This window comes from Chamaea fasciata, unplaced genomic scaffold (assembly GCF_029207755.1).
Source record: "Chamaea fasciata isolate MVZ Bird 193981 ecotype frontalis unplaced genomic scaffold, bChaFas1.0.hap1 SCAF_26, whole genome shotgun sequence".
NCBI classification, from domain to species: Eukaryota; Metazoa; Chordata; class Aves; order Passeriformes; family Sylviidae; genus Chamaea; species Chamaea fasciata.
In genome coordinates, this window is record NW_027094111.1 from 5,268,223 (window position 1) to 5,284,917 (window position 16,695).

Sequence of the window (16,695 nt, forward strand, 5' to 3'; positions counted from 1 at the left end):
GAAAAGGTCCTGGATGATACATAGGGATGAGCAGCAGGAAAAGGTCCTGGCTGATACCTGGGAATGAGCAGCAGGAAAAGGTCCTGGATGATACATAGGGAAGAGCAGCAGGAAAAGGTCCTGGCTGACACCTGGGAATGAGCACAGGGAGCAGCTCAGGAGCACAGCCTGTCCCGGGCAGTGCCATGGAATCCAGGCACGGAACCCAGACATGGAGTTCATTGCTGTAACGTGTCCCAACAGTGCCTGGCATGGTGTCATACCCGGAGGGACACGGACACAGCTACAGGAACCCAGCACAAAATTAAAATCGATTAAATTAAATTAAAATTGAACGCAGCACAGGTTCAGGATGGGTGGCACCGAGCACCGAGGAGAAGACGCTTTGCTTTGTGTCAGAAGGACACGGAGTGAGTGTCCCCAGCCCTCTGCTCTCACATTCCATCCTGGGAATGGCAGGGAATGTCCCGAGGGGCCCTGAGAGCAGCACAGACCCCAGTGTCACCTGGCTGTGCCCCAGTGTCACCTAGCTGTGCCCCAGTGTCACCTGGCTGTGCCCCAGTGTCACCTAGCTGTGCCCCAGTGTCACCTGGCTGTGCCTCAGTGTCACCTGGCTGTGCCCCAGTGTCACTGGCTGTGCTGGCTCGGGGACAAAGCCACCCCTGTGTGGGCACAGCACGAGGAGGGGCCAGCACTGAGGCCCCTGAGCTGCCCTGTGAGGGGCAGGGGCGTTTTCAGTCCTGTTAATACTGAGCTGATGTCATCAGGGCCAGGAAGGGATGCAAGGATCCCCCTGAACAGCGACGGGGACAACCCAGCCCAGGGGAACTGAGGTTCCCACGGGACTGAAGGGAGTCAAACCCATCCCAGTGGGTCCCATGGGTCCCAGCTGCTACAGGAGGGTGACAGAGATTCGCTGAGCTCATCAAACCTCTCACTCTGCTGCTCCCTGGGTCCTGCCAGGCCACGACCACGGCAGGGTTGGCCCTGTCTGGCTCTTTGCATCCCCCACTCCGTGCCCAGACCTGAGCCCACAGCTGGGCAGAGCTGAGCTCTCCTGAGCGACCAGCAGCTTTCCCGTCCCGCAGCACAGATTTTCCCTCCTGCTTTGCTACTTCGACCATCTGCTAACGAGGTGTTTTAAAATAAAAGCAAATTTCGCCTGGTAACAGCGGGAAAAAACAACAAGCACAGCCTGAGGAGATCCTTTTTCTGACACACAGAAACCAAGACCACCCAACAGCAAGGGCAGGACTGATAAATGCTGCTGGCAATTGCTTTGCCACCAATTTGGCCCCCTCTGCAACACCCAGGAAGGGTGACCTTTAATTGCAACCCACAGACACATTGCTTACGAGCTACTTTTGAAATTTTTTAAAGAAATGAACAGCAGCATTAGACCAGTGCTGAATTCCTGAGGCGCCCTCTGAATTACCTGGAGTTATTGATACACATCAAATTCAGGCCTTGCATCCATTCTGGTTTGGGCTATTCGGGTTGGGTGGGATGGAAACCACATGAACAAAATGCTCCTTTTGTTCCCCACCCAAACCTCGGAGAGAGAGACCTGCCCAGATCCTCCCCAGAGTCGGAACAACCATCAGGAACAGCATTTTCAGGGGAAGGCTCTGGAGAGATGGAGGAGCTGCAGAGCGCACCTCTGTCACGACAGAGACAGCTGCGAGATGGATTTGTGCTCTTCGCTCAACCACGCACTCAGAAAACAGATCCAGGTGACTGCTGACTTAAAGCCAGCTCAGAAATAGGAAATTAATGCCCTCCAGGTCTGGAGGGCCGAGTTTTTACAGTGGCTGTGGAAAACAAACTGAAATCCAGCTCCATCTGCTCACCTCCAGCGGCACCTTGCCATCATTGTAACAACTTTATACAAACGTGAGACACAGGAAGAGAAATAAAATGAGACACTCACCCTCCTTCAAAGATCTTGATCCTCACGGGCTCCCCTCGCTTGGTCACAAGAGCCTCTTCTTCTGATTTTCCCCTTTTCTCCTCCTCCTTCTCAGCTCTAGTTATATCTTTTCGACCTTCATTAGAAAGGAGCGAAGGCAAATGAACCTATCTCCCCAAAAGAGCAAAACAATCCATGATTACAGACAACATCAGTGGCAGGCAGACACAGAGAGAGCAGACAGCCCCAGCAGCGGCCCCAGCGCTGCTCCCGACACCGAGGGCTGCAACTGGGGCACCCTCCCAACAAACGGGGCTTTACTTCTGGATCTGGGGGCCCTGAGGGTTGGCTTGTGTTTACTGTGACTCCTGACAAGGTTTTTAATTGCTCCCTCCGGGTTATGCAGCTCTTGGGAAAATGAAGGGTGAAGGGAAGTGTGGTAGGTCTGAGTGCGTCCCCAAATCTCTGTCCCTGGATAAGCCTCCCTGTGAAACAGACAACTGAAAGGTCTGGAGTGGAGGAATCTGCAGAATTTGTGCACTGAACCTCTGGGTTTCCCCCACATTCACACAAGTTTGGGTTTCAGCCACCTCAGGCTGCCGTGAATCACTGGCCAGGCAGCACTCCCGGGTGATTTCCTCTCACTACAATGCAGAGAGAGCCACAAAACCCACGGGAGAAAAGAATCCTCCACCTCCCCACACGTTCCCAGGCTCAAATCTGCCTCTCCACTGTTAAATTGCCACTTGTTGAGGGGGTTTTGTGTCTAAACCTTGTCTAGAACAAGATTTAAGTCATGCCCTGACACCTCACCTACACGATGAACGTTTGTTACAGCACGGACATGAACATCAAAGCTGTGGGGCTGGGTGGGATGAGGGGGAGAGCTCCCCACACCTGGCATGAAACCTTGGGATGTCCTAAATCCTGGGACAAGCCCAGGGAGAGCTCCCCACACCTGGAATGAAATGTTGGGATATCCTAAATCCTGAGACAAATCCAAGGAAAACTCTCCAACCTGGAATGAAATGTTGGGATGTTGCCCCTTAAATTCTAACAGGACAAAGTCAGAGAGACCTCTCCAACCTGGAATGAAATGTTGGGATGTTGCCCCTTAAATCCTAACAGGACAAACTCAGGGAGACCTCTCCAACCTGGAATGAAATGTTGGGATGTTGCCCCACTACAGCCTAGCAGGACAGGCCCAGGGGTCTCCAGAGAAAGGAAAGCAGATGCTTTTCCCCCAGGTCACTTCTCACACAGTAACTCTGACATTCAGCTGAATCCACATCCTGGATGAGGATCCTGGATCCATATCCTCACATGATCTGTGATTTAGGGAAACAGGCTGCAGGCGGCTGAGAGCAGTTTTAGAGGGGCTTTGGCCTGAAGGCAGCCCCTGAAGGCTGGAGCAGAGCTGGTCACCCTTGGCTCTGGCTGGCAGCAGGGGCAGCTGCCCAGGTGATTCACCTGCCCCACCTCAGCCCTGTCTGGAGGGGGATGAATCACCCCAGTGGAGCCTCTTTGTCTTCCCTGGGTTTGGGGGAAGCCACAGAGCGAGCAGCTCCAGCAGAGACCTGCACAACCCAGTGGGATAATTCCAGTTCCCCCAGCTGCTGGGGCTGCCTCGGGATGCTCAGCAGGAGGGATGGACTCGCTCAAAAGTCGCTTTGGGGTCGAGCATTTCAAATCTGCCCAGGGATTTCAGGAGCTCAGCTCAGAGCATTACATGCACCCAGGCTGCTCTCTGTCCGTCCTTGGGGCCAGATCTGCCCCATGTGCACACCATCCACACACCTGTCCTAGAAGGCTCCTGGGAATGGTCCCTGTGCAGTCCCATGTCCCTAAAGGTGCCAGAAATTTCATGACAAAAGGCCTGGGGCAGAACAGTGCCAGGAATCATTTGAACCATTTCACAGCAGGAATGGGCTTGAGCTGGTGGCTCTGGGCATGGAGAAGACAGTGAGGAAACCAGCGGCAGGAGACACTCAGAACCCTCCAAAATTAAACTTTTTAGGGTTGTGACTTCACCTCCTGATAGGAGCCACGGGCTCAGGGCACTGCTGGGGACAACCTTCCCAGGTTTACTGAGGAATACAAAACAATTGACTTGCTAGATGTAGCACGAGGTTTTATTTATTGCAACTTTCGAAAGCACAAAAAACATTGACAGATGAAAAGGCACCAGAGAGCCGAAGTCATACAGTCGCTGCTATCCCCTTGTACAATCTTGTTGGAATTTACAGAGTGTGCAAGCCCCAGTACAGTGTCACCAGCCGTCCCTACATGCACGCTGGAGCCCGCAGCCACTCCGCAATTCCAGAATCATCTGCTCGGCAAATCCCACTGGAAATTTAAACCCCAAGCCAAGGATGGAGACAGCACGTACAGAACTACTGCTTGCTGCATGCATGACTGTACAAAATACCCGAGCTTTTTTACATCTCCTGGGACATCCGCTGACAACCTGGAGTCACGTAAAGGAGGGGACACTGAAGGGAAGGAGCCAGAGTCAGCTGAGGGTTGGATTCCCAACCCCGGAGTGATGCTACTGCTGCTGCACGTCCTGGCAGCCGCTGCCTCCCCACCCGTGCCAGCCGCGCTTGTTTTAAACCCCGCAAGGAGGATTTCACTCGCACCGCTCACAGATCAGTTCTGTGCTTGGCAAGGATTCAATTTATCCGCGCCGCGGCTCCCAGGGGTTCTGCCGGCCACGAGGGGAGCAGGGCTGGCTTTGGGAGCCGCTGTTCCCCAGGTGAACTGGGCAGGGAAAACTCTTCCTTTTTGCGGACCTGCACCACCAGACAGCTTGGAGGGGGTTTTTGGGCGGGTTTAGGGGGCTTTGGGGGAAATGCATGCAGTGAAATGTGGATTCGGGTGAGCGAGGGCTGAACCACTGCTGTTTCACCTTTCCCCTCGGGGCGGGAGGGTCTCCGGACACACCCTGGCTGTGGGTTTTAGCACCATGGCAAAGAGCAGAGCTCCGAGCAGCACAGGCACTTCCTTTGGGGATTGAAATTGAGGATGCTGCGGCACCACTCAGATAAAACCCTTGGAAAAATAGTGCATAAATCTCAGCGTGGTTATTGCGCTGCTCAGGTTATTATCTGCCCCTGTGTCCCTGGAAATCTGTCTCTTGGATTTCTGCAGGAGAGTGATGGAAATGCTGAATAGAAATAAAGATTTATTGAATCAAAGCGACTCTACTGTGTATTTTAAGACATATTTATAAGCAGCAGCTGCAGCAGCGATTATGATAAATTTAATATTCAAAGTTCATTTCATGACACAGAAATAAAATGAATAATCCATCAATATAAATTGACTTGAGATGAATATCAAATTGCAAAAATCTTCAGAGCGATTCTGTTTGCTAATCTACATGAACATGATCTGGATTAAAGGGATCTGTTTGGTTCAGCATTAAGCAAGGAGGGGTAAAGTCTGGCTTTAAAATGAGATACATAAAATTAGGCAGCTCACAGGAGGGTCTTACAGACTTCTGTGCCCATGTGGGCAATGCCTTGCGGGGAGCTCTGCCCCTGGGAAGCCACTGTGGAGCCTTAACTCTAAAACCAGGTGTAAAATATCCTTAAATACCTGGAGGAGCAGGTGGATGGTTATGGACCAAACGGACCAAACCACAAGGGGTGTTTAACAAAATGTGTCTGACCCACTGAGGCACTTTCATAAATGTCACTGCCAGCCTTTGTGCTTCTTCAGGGGCCTAAATACACTTGCAAATCTCCCTTTAATATTTTTTAAATACTTTTAAGCATGCCTCTCCATGTTCATTAACGTGAGATGAGCAGATGCACAACCAGACAGAATCCCATTTCCCCTAGGTAATCCTTTTTTTTTTTTTTCTAACATGCAAAATGTAGGGAATTATAACAGCGTTTAAACAAAAAAAAAAAAAAAAAAAAAAAGAAGAAGTTGTAAAGCTGTTAGAAATATCAAGACAAATGCAAATGAAATCTAATCCTTTGTGCTGGAGCGGTGGTGGTTGGTGGGGTGGTGGTGGTGGTGGTGATTCCTACTGTTTGGGTTACAAGGCAAGTAGGAAGCGGAGCACAGGAACCTGGCCTCGGAGCAGGCTCTCCTGCCTCCCGGGCTGGGGCTTTCAGTGGGGTTTGGGTTCTTCACTCTACGAGCTTCACTGAGAACAGGCGCTTCCCAAAGCGCCAGCGGGACGAGTAAACCCCGACCCAGCTGAGCACGGCCACAGCCTGGCCCTCCGCCCCCTCCACCCACGCATCCAAATGGATCAGGAGAAGAAAGAGATAGGATTGCATTACCTCGGTCATTTTGGGCTTCCTGGAGCTGGCTGGCACCAGCCTGCCAGCCTCGGGGCGCGGAGCTGTGGCCATGGTGTAGGTCTCCTTGCTCACCTTCTGCTTGGACCTCAGCAGGGCCAGGGCTGCCTTGGTGGACACGCCGGGCAGGTTGGGGTTGTAGAGGCTGATGCACCAGCTGGCGTACACCGAGGAGCGGCCGTCCGCTTGCTGGGTGTGATTTGGCTTTATGTAGTTTAAATAGCACCAACTGACATTAGTGGTTGTGTGGAGACTGGGGAACTGCAGGACCTTCTTGGTGTCTGTGCCTTCCCGAGCCTTCCCCGCGCCGGCCGCGCCCTCGGCCACCGGGGCGGTGCTGGCAGGGGTCGGTGGAGGCTGCTCCACCACTTCTTTGGAGTCTTCCTTCTTCACGGGCTGCAGAGGCTCCTGGCTGGGGAACTGTTTGCCAGCTGGCTGCTCGTACTCCTGCAGGGCCTCAAAGCTGGGGGAACCCGACCGGGACGCTGCCTGCTGGGAACTGCTCGGGGTTTCCTTTGGCTCCGACTGCTCCACGGACACGCTGGGTGGTGTCTCCACCTCGACCCTGTCTTGGCTTTCTGCAAGGAAGTGAGGTGTATCCTGCTTTTTCCCTTCTTCTGTTGCACCGGGTGGCTTCACCACTTCCAGCTTCTCTTCTGCTTCAGACACTTCCTCCTCCTTCACTCTCTTCTGCTGCTGGGTCTCCATCGTCAGCTCCAAACTGCCGGCTGGGGACAGCATCCTTTTGCTCCCCCCAACTGTGGAGGGGCCCCCTTCCAGGCCGAGGACGCTGTCTGAGGGGCAGGTGAGGGGCATGTAGCCCTTTCTCTCCGGCAAGGGCAGGGGCACTCTCAGGTACGGGCTCTGGAAAAGGCTCCTCTGCTCCTCCGTGATCATCTGGGCCAGGTCAAAGCCCAGCCCGTGGACGTCAGCGCTGCACACCAGGGCGCCCTTGGGCTGGCGGTCGTCAAATTTGGGGAGGACGATGGTGGAGGAGCTGCACTGGGACTGCGTGACCAGGATCTGGGAGAGCGTGGTGTACATGGCGCTGCCGTAGGAGGGCATGTTGGTCTGGATGCGAACGGGGACGACCAGGGACACCATGGGCTCAGTCCGGGTGGGGACAACAAGCTGGGTGACGGTGACAGAGAGCGCCGGACTCGCCGTGCAGGTCAGGGGGTGCAGCCTGCTGTCCGAGTCATAATCCGTGCACGGGGACAGGCTGGAGCTTCCTGCTGCCGAGAACAGACTGGATTTGATCTGTGGCAAATGTCCACCAGCGTCACCCGGCAGGTGGAGGGCGAACTGAGACTGCAGAGGCAGGAAGAAGGCTGAGGGGATCGGGGAGGAGCCGGGGTAGTGCACGGGCAGGAAGGAGGGGTGCCTGAAGGACACCTCGGCAGGGTGAGACATCAAGGGGGGAGCGATGTGCAGCGGGCCTGGGTGGATGAGCGTCTGCGGCAGGGGCAGCGGCGGGGTCTGGAATATGGAGGGAGGGATCTGAGGCATGGAGAACTGCGCAGAGAGGATGTCAGACATGGTGTGAGCAGCGAAAAGCTCTGCAGACTGCCCCGGCTGCGGCAAGAGGTGCTGGTAGGGGAATATGGAAACCTGGGGGGCCATGAAGTGCTTCTCGTGCAGCGTCAGCTGTGGCACGGGGTGGTGGAACACCTGCAGGGCCTCTGTGTACGGCGGGCTGTAGGATGGCTCGGGGCTGTCCTTTGGCTGGCTCTTGTCACTCGGGTAGGTGCCGTGAGAGGGCACAGGGGAGGATGAGGTCGGCTGATGGGGCAAACTCGTGGCAGGAGATTTACTCGAGGAAGGAGCCGGATCCTCCGTGTCTGGCCAGCCCGGCGGGGCCGGGTCCGGCTCGTGCTCGGGGTGCCTGGTGAGGGACGCCTGCCTCACCAGGAAACATTTCCTCCTCTCCTGCGGGGCTGAGGAGGTGGAGGGGCCGGGGGTGGAGGCAGGAGTGGACGACAAGCTCCCGTAGTCGAAGGATTTACTGCGAGTCTCTGACATCTGGGAAGGGTGGGACACGTTGGGCGTCTGCTCGGAAGCCGATCTCCGCATTTCCCTGGAATGGTGATGGTGGCTGGGGACCATCAGCATGTGGGAGCCAACGCCAGGAGCTTTGGGGTGGGATTCGGAGGGCTGGCTACTCGACTCTGGCTTGGTGTGGTCGTCCCGGTCAAAAGAGATGGAGTGGCTGGAGCCGTGGGACAAGCTGCTCTCCTGACTGGGGCTCCGGGTGAGAGACACGGACTCAAAGCTGGACTCCCCGGAGGACTGGGCCATTTCTGCCAGCCGGAGCCGCTTCTTCTTGGGGGGGAGTTTCTCTGCAGGGAGCTGGGAAAGAGTCTGGCTCCTCTGCGGCCACTGGAATTCCTCGGTTTTCTCTGGTTCCTTCGGAGGAGGTTCTGGCTCTGTTTCTGGTCTGTCGGGCTCTTCCGTGACCAGAATCTCAGGGACCTGGATGTTGGGCTGGCGGACCAGCCTGGGCTGCAGGGAGTGAGGGGGGCGGCTGTGCTGGGGCGTGGGCTGTGATGGGAACTGCGACAGGGGCTTGTCCTCTTCCAAGCTGCTGGGCTGCTCGATGGAGTCTGACTTCTCAAAGGAGCTCGTGTGCTGGATGACAGAGATCTCCTTGGAGGTCGTTCTCCTCTCCTTGCCCTCCGCGCTCGAAGCCGGTTTGGTGTTCCTGGGATGGAAGCTGGCGCTGGCCTCGGCAGGTGCGGGTTTTCCCGAGTCTGCTGGTGACTTAATGGATTCACGGGTCAGGTTTAGAGCCACATCAGACGAGGCCGGGTTTGCAAACTGAGTGCCCGGGCCGGCGCTGGAGGAGGAGGTGTCAGACATTTCGAAAGCTGGAGGTTCCTCATCATCCCCGAGGCTCTTCTCCTTCCGCCTCTTCCGCAGCGGGGTGAGCTCCAAGGTGCTGCCCAGCTTGTAATGCATCATCTGGGGCCACACGTCGGGATCCGCCGCGCTCTTCTCCGGCTCTGAGGAGGCGTGGGACATGGCAGAGCGGGGCTTGGAGAGCTGCAGTTCTGAGCAGTAGTACTTCTTGTGGGCCTCGTAGTTATCCCTTTTCTTATAGCGAGCGCCGCACACGTTGCACTCGTACATGAACCCTTTTGCCTTGGGGCCCTTGCGGGACTTTTTGGTAAGATCGCTTTCCTTGGTTTCAGGCTCCTCAGGAACTTTGGGAACAGTTTCTTTGCTGGCAGAGCCGACCTCCTCCGAGACGTATTCCACCCCCAAGGGTAGCTCGATGGCTGGCTGGCGTTTTAGCATTCGAGGGTGGGAGGAAAACGCTTGGCTGCGGCTTAAGACTTCCGGCTCCATGATGTGATCATCGAATGAGTAGCTACCTCTAAATGTGTGTGGGGAGCTTATAGTGCATGCAGCAGAAGGCATTGAGTGGCTTCTTAGGAGAGGCACTGTCTCTGTGGCACTGTGGGATTGCTGAAGTGACAACAATGATTGTTCGGGCTTCATTTTTTCACCGTGGGACACCAGCGCTTTCGCTGCCTCCAGCTGGCTGCTGGAGCCAGACTTGATGTCGAACTGGAACGGTTCTCTGTACGCACCAGACTTTGGGGACTCAATGCTGCTACGCCTGGACAGAGAGCTTCTTCTGGGCTTCACGCTGTCGATTTCACTGGTATCCACCACGGCTTCGTTAATGGTAATTAGCTTAGTGATGTGTTCGATCACCTGTGTTCTAGGCACAGACAACGGGACCATGCTGGGCTTCTCGTCGCCGGACAGGTGTGGGAACCCCTGGGTTGTGTTTGCAGCCAGCGCCGCCGTCCTCTGCCCGATCCTCCCACACTTCCCGAAGATGATCTCGGCGTAGGATTTGGCGTTGGTGTTGGGAGGGCTGATCTGCTGCTCGGCGCTCTCGGATCTGGAGAAGTACCCGGACTCGGTGCTGCCTTTGCTGCCGGGGCTCAGGAACGCCTGCTCGTCGATCACCTTCTTGCGCTCGCTCAGGCGCAGCGCCAGCTTCTGCTTGATGGTGTGGGTGTCCTCGGACTTATGGCTCAGGGCGTGCTCCGACGACGGCTCCACGAACTGGGAGCTGTCCTCGAGGGACTGGGACATGCTGGAATGGGACAAGGAGCAGCGGTCGTGGCTGGAGCCTTGGCTGCCCGCGCTCAGCAGGCTGCTGGAGAGCAGGGTGTGCTTCTGCCTGGGCGACAGCTCCACGCCGTGACCCGACATCGCCGCCGTCTCCTCCTCCGAGTCCGTGCTCTCCCCTTCCGTCGGCTCCTCGAAGTCCTCGCCGCCGATGCGCTCCATCTCCAGGCTCGAGGGGTACATCTCCGCCCCGATCCCTGAGGCCAGCCCAGCTTTGATCCGGTGAGCGTGGGACTTCCTGTGTTTGTACAGATTGCTCTTGGTCTTGAAGGAGAAGCCGCAGGGAATGCAGGGGTAGGGCCTCTCCCCGGTGTGGGACCTGATATGTTTCTGGAGCACGCTGGGCTTGGCGCAGGGCCGGCTGCAGTACTGGCAGATGTACTTGCCCGGCTTCTGGGGCTTCTTCTCCTTCTTGTGCACCTCCTCAGCTTGCTTCAGGGACACCTGGGCAGGGCGCGGGATGAAGACCTTCTGCACGGCCGGCATGTCCTCGGCGGGAATGATGGGCTGCGAGTGGGATGGGAGGAGCTGGCCGTGGTGGGCGTGCAGCCCCGGGGACGGGAAGGAGCCGGAGGGCCCTGGCCTGACTGGATCAACTAGCTGCCATGTGGGACCTTCCAGGACATGCTCCGGCTTCCCCGGGGACATAAATGCTGGTGCCAGTGCGTGCTGCTGAAGCTGCGGGACGTGGGCGGGGTGGTCGAAGGAGGAGGAGGAGGAGGGCTTGGGTGGTTTCTGGTGGCCGGGCTTCTCCTGAGGCTCCTCTCGTGGAACGGGCAAAGAGCCGGGAAAGTGCTGCTGCGAGATGATGTCTCGGAGAGGGGTTCCTGGGGAGGGAGCAGAGCTGCCCTGGTACGTCGTTGGGGATGAAATACTGCCTTGGAAAGCCTCTCCTTTGGGAAGCCTCTTTCTTGGACTTTCCTCAGCCTTTTTTGTGCTCTTCTGGCTTTGTTCAGGATCCATGACCTTAAAAGGGTCTTTGAATGCTATTTCGGGAAGGTTTTGGCAGGCTTCATTTATGAATAATAAAGGTCCCCTCTGTAGATTCCCTGTTTTGCCTGCATTTGCTACGAAGCTGGAGCCGCCGGGAGATGGTTGTTGATTTAAGATTTTACTAAAGTGTCACTAGTTGCTATTTGATTCAAAAAAAAAAAAACCGCTTCAAGGTCAATAAAGTTCACATTGGTAACACATGACAAACTACTTCAAAGAGAGAAAACTTTCCAAAACTTTCAGTCCAAATATTTTCCTTGTGAACTTGGTTAAGGCTTTAAACCTTGCCATTTTATTTCAGTTGACAGTGGCAAGCCTTCAAAGTCAAGATGCAACCCACAATGTGTCTCTTGTTTGTTATGCAAACCTTTGAAAACTTGAGACTTTAGTGCTCATCTCAGAAAGATCCTTTTTTTATTTTTTTCCCCTCTCTCTCCTGTGCAAGGAAAATAACACTGAACGGTGGATGTCCCCCTGTGTCTTCCTTCTGTTCCACTTTGGAGTTCAAAAGCCTTGGAAAAGTATTTCCCACATTTCTGTAATTACATCCAAAAGAGAAACAGACAAGAAAAATGATTTTAGCTTTTGTGTGTAAGTAATTAACCGCTGCTCCTTCTTGGGGGGGGGAGGGGGGGGTTAACAGTAAATATTTTGCACACAAATAATTCAGAACAACTCATTGAATGTCTGCCATTCACAAGACATTATTTTTAATGGCAACCTAAACATAAACTGCACTCAGGCGAACCTCAGGGACTCGGTTTAATGCTCACAGAACCTGGCTCTGAGGCAGCAACCAAAGACAGGAACTTGAAACAGAGACAGTTTGGAAAAATGAATTAAAACTCTTTCAAATTCGAGTTCCTCCTAATCTCCTGAAAACACGTAGGGGTTTAAAAGTTTTTGTAATTGTATTTCCCTTCCAAACTGAGGGACTCCAAAGCTCTGCCTCATGCCTCTCACATCCCTGACAAATAATGAAGCATCTCCTCTGGATAAAAGCTGCTCTTGAGCCGTGCTAATCTTCAGTGTCACCTACAACAAAGGCAGGTAAAGAGGAGATTTTATCCAAGTGTTGCTTCTTTAATTTCCTGCCTTTTGTCACCCAACAAAGGTACAAATCCAATTTCTGTGGCACGCACAAACAAAGGTACAAATCCAGTTTCTGTGGCACACGTGTGGGGTGTCATCCTGGGCTGTTCCTAAAGGGAAACCCCCTTGGAATGATGGGATGGGATCTCTCAAGCCCTATTAACCACCCCGGTCAGCAAACACCGCTCACGATGGGACACTTCAGGAGGGAATTCCACTGGAACTGCACCCTGGCTGCACTGGAATCAGACAAGTGTCTCCAAGAGATGGTGTGGAAGATGGGTGGGATGCTCTGAAGGAAAAGAAGGGCGGTGCTTTTTAAATGAAGTGAGTTGGTAGGTGTGATTTATAATGATAAATTAATTATTGTCCTTCTTTACCTGCCCTGAGGTGCAGCGCCTTGCTAGGTCAGGATTACACTGGATTAATTAGAGGAAATTGCTCCCAGCCCTGTGTTCCCTGGGGACGGGGCTGAAGTGCAAGTCCAGCAGAGTGGGACGGAGCAGGGGACTGAGATCTGAGCTCAGCCATGGCCCAACCTCCTCCTGAAGAGTGCAGAGCCAGCAGGAGAAAGCACAAACTCCTCCAGGGAATCCTCATTGGCTCCCACAGCCCCGTGGACTCAGTGACAAAAAGGACATGGAGTTTAAGGGGATTTAGCTTAATTTAGCGGAGTCTAATGACACTGGGGCATCCCGGGACACACTGTGACCCCAGACTTCACAAACTCTCTGAAAACTGTCACCTCAGGTGGCTCAACTTAGGGTGCAAGTCCTTGGGCACAGCTCTCTCATGGAGGGAGGCAGGGGCACAGTGGGGACAGTGGACCCCCCGAGGGGCTCAGATGAGGGACATCGGTTCCCCTGAGATGTCAGTTTTTTACTGAGTGGATAAACGGCTTCTCTTACTGCCCACCTGTGACACCACATCTTAGGGAAGTGACACAAGATCAGTCCTAGCCTTGAACTTCCCTTCCTTTTCCTCAAATCCAGGTCCTGCTCCCTTCCAGCACCAGCTTCAAACTTCCCAGGACCTGCAGAGCACCTGCTCCTGCCCTGACTTGCTGAAGGAGTCGGGCTCATTGCTGTGAGAAGGATTTAATTACCTTTTGAATCCCCTTTTCAGAGAGCCCTCGGTGCTGACTAACCCTGGCCATGGTCTGGGCTAGACTTTGAGCCCAGCATTTGTTCAAGATCAAAGGCACACGTGGAGCTGATTTATCACCTTGGTTTCTGCACAGGTTGCTGGGGTTTGCCCCACTCGTGACACACTGAGCTTTTTAACTTGGGAGAACTGGATTTTAGCAAGGACAGAGAATATTCGCTGGGTACAAGTGGATTTAAGCAGGGATTTTTTTCAGCAAGAGTGGTGAGCTGCCACAAGCTCAAATATTCACATTTAAGAATTCCCAACTCAACCTGAACAACATTACAAACCTGAACTTTCTCCTACAGGCCACGTATCAATTCCTAAGTGTTTAATAATTAGGCTTGCAAAGGAAATTCTTGAGTTAATTCAGCATCACCCCAAATGTTCAGACCATCCTCATTCTCCTCTGATGAAACACATGGACCCCAGCTGATTTTTTTTTTATTTTTCAGGAATTCTGCACAAAAGTGAACAATTCAAGAGCGGGCCAACAAACAAACACACCTGGCTGCCTACAGCAGCGAGCAGGGCCGTTCTGGGCCAGTCCAGCCTGCCCTGGACATCTTTATTCCATTACTGGGAATGAGGCTCCTGGAATGCCAGTGGCAAAGGATAATTCTCCGGGCTGGTTGCAGCTCATCCAGGATGAGATTCCTCCAAGGAAAATTTACCAGTGCAACAAAAAATGGGAGAAAATAAATGAAGCCCGGGAGGGTTTCTCCACTAAGAGGGAAGGAAGAAGAAAAGGCGGGACAGGGCGATGGGGAAGGGTCTGGAAGGGAAGCTCAGGGCACTTGGAGTGTCCAGCTGTGCGGGAAGTGGATTTGTAGAGAATTCCCAAAGCCTGGCAGAAGGCTCACACAGTCCTGTGCATCTGTGTGCAAACCCTGAGATAAATTTGCTGGCTTAGAAAGGCCACGGGATGGGACAGAGAGAGAAATTAAACAAAAAAAAAAGGTTCAAGTTGTGACTTTCCCACTCCTGGCCCAGATATTCCTCATCTGAACCAGCTATTCCTTCTCCTGGCCCAGTTTACCTTCCTCTGGATCAGGTACTTCTCACCTGACCCAGGTATTTCTCCTCCTTGATCAGGAATTCCTCATCTGATCCAGGTATTCCTCCTCCTGGCCCAAGTATTTCTCCTCCTTGACCAGTTATTCCTTATCTAAACCGACTGTTCCTCCTCCTGGCACAGCTATTACCCCTCACAGATCAGTTATTCCTCTTCTCGGCTCAGCCCTTCCTCCAGAGCTTGTATTTAGTCTCGAGTTTTGTATTTAGGCCGCCTTTGGTTTCAAAGAAATCATTCCATTGCTCCACACTCACCTTGCACAGACCTCCCAGCACATCCCAACACCTTTCCTGTGAGGAAAGGCTGGAGAGCTGGGAGTGTTCAGCCTGAATAAAGAGTTCTGGGGAGACCCTGGATCCCTTTCGTGGGACTAAAGGGGCTCCTGGAGAGGGACTGGGGACAAGGCCTGCAGGGACAGGACACAGGGAATGGCTTCCCAGTGCCAGAGGGCAGGGCTGGATGGGAGATTGGGAACTGGGAATTGTTCCCTGCGAGGGTGGGCAGGGGCTGGGCTGGAATTGCCAGAGCAGCTGTGGCTGCCCCTGGATCCCTGGCAGTGCCCAAGGCCAGGCTGGACATTGGGGCTGGGAGCAGCCTGGGACAGTGGGAGGTGTCCCTGCCATGGCAGAGATGGGATGAACTTTAAGGTCCTTCCAACCCAAACCCTTCCAGCATTCTGGAATTCACACATTTGGATCCTCAGACTTGAGCAACATCTGCTGAGCTGCCATGGATCACCGAGGGGAGAAGAAAACCCACTGAACTGGAGAGGTTTGGGTTCAATTCCAGCTTTGGTCACACATTTCCTGTGTGAAACTGGACAAGTTCATCTCTGCTGGGCCTGAGTCCCCATTTCCAGGCGGGGACACTTCCCTGTTCCACAGCTGTGCTGTGACTCAGCACGGGGCGTCTGGGGGGCCCTGGATCCTCTGGGAAGGGAGAGACCCACCGGGATAAACAGGGATCCTCTTAACTGGAAACAGATGGGGACACAGCCAGGAGACTTTCTCTGCTCATTTAAAAAAAAAAAAAAAAAATCCAGGATTAAAAGGCTGCGCTTATTCACTTTTATTTTTATCCCACAGGGTTTCAGCAGTTTCCCCTCCCACCTTTCCAGGCAGAGAAGGGCCCTGAGGAGAACATGAACAAACCCAACTCTGCCTTTATTAAAGGGTTAACCTAGAGAATTTCATCACTTCAAAGAGGTTTTCCAGAAAAGCATTTGAGTCACAACAGAGAAATTATTGCAAAATCTGCATATTTGAGAGATAAATATTCCCAGAAATATCACCATCAAAACTAGAAGGGGGAGGAAATAAAAATAAAAAAAAAAAGAAAAGAAAAAGCAGCAGCAAGCCCTGAGCAGGCTGAGGAGCAGCAGAAGGGCAGGGATGGAGCGGAGCATCAGCACTTCCATGAATTCCCTGGAGCCTGCACGGGGCTCTGGCTCAGCCCCCCAGGCAGCCCCAGCTCCCTCCCAGCCCCAGCCCGGCTCCTGCTGATCCCTTTCCATCGCTCAAAGTGGGATTTGCAGCCTGGCTCCTGCTCCTGCAGGCACTGCCACTCCACTCCCTTATTCCTCAGGGCTCCTCGGGGGTTTCTTACATTTATAAGGGCACCGATCCAGTCTTCTTGCAACCAAAATTGAAGAGAATCAACTTTTTTTAGAGACATCTGAGATGACCCTCGCGGTCCAGTGCCTGTGACTGTGAGGAATCCTGAGCATTCCCATCTCATCTCCTCCGCGGGGTTGTGCAAATCCCTGCTGCTCTCCCCTCTCGCTATTTAAAAGCCGCTGTTTAATGTTTTTAAACTACTCCTGCCTAAGGAATCCTTCACAATTCCTCAGGACTGACCACTCCAGGCTTGCCAAAGGATGGGGAGGCAGCTCGTGGTGAGCTGGTGATTCCATCCGAGCCCTGAGCACAGGGAAGGCAGGAATTGCCTTTCCCTGGAAATGTGTTCCCCTGCAGAGACTCCTGCTTGAACCCAGGGATTGAGAAACCTCCTGGAATGTT

The 16,695-nt window shown here is 53.7% G+C and overlaps 1 protein-coding gene across 1 annotated transcript in view; it reads right to left on the reverse strand.

The window, feature by feature from the left end:
* Positions 1 to 16,695, reverse strand: part of HIVEP3 (HIVEP zinc finger 3) — a 245,211-nt gene that overhangs the window by 43,280 nt on the left and 185,236 nt on the right. The window contains exons 4-5 of the mRNA XM_066204726.1: positions 6,208 to 11,900; positions 1,931 to 2,076 (exon numbers count right to left, since the gene is read on the reverse strand). Coding sequence (XP_066060823.1) covers positions 1,931 to 2,076; positions 6,208 to 11,334 — 5,273 coding nt within the window. The 5' untranslated portion in view covers positions 11,335 to 11,900. The remainder of the gene's footprint in view (positions 1 to 1,930; positions 2,077 to 6,207; positions 11,901 to 16,695) is intronic.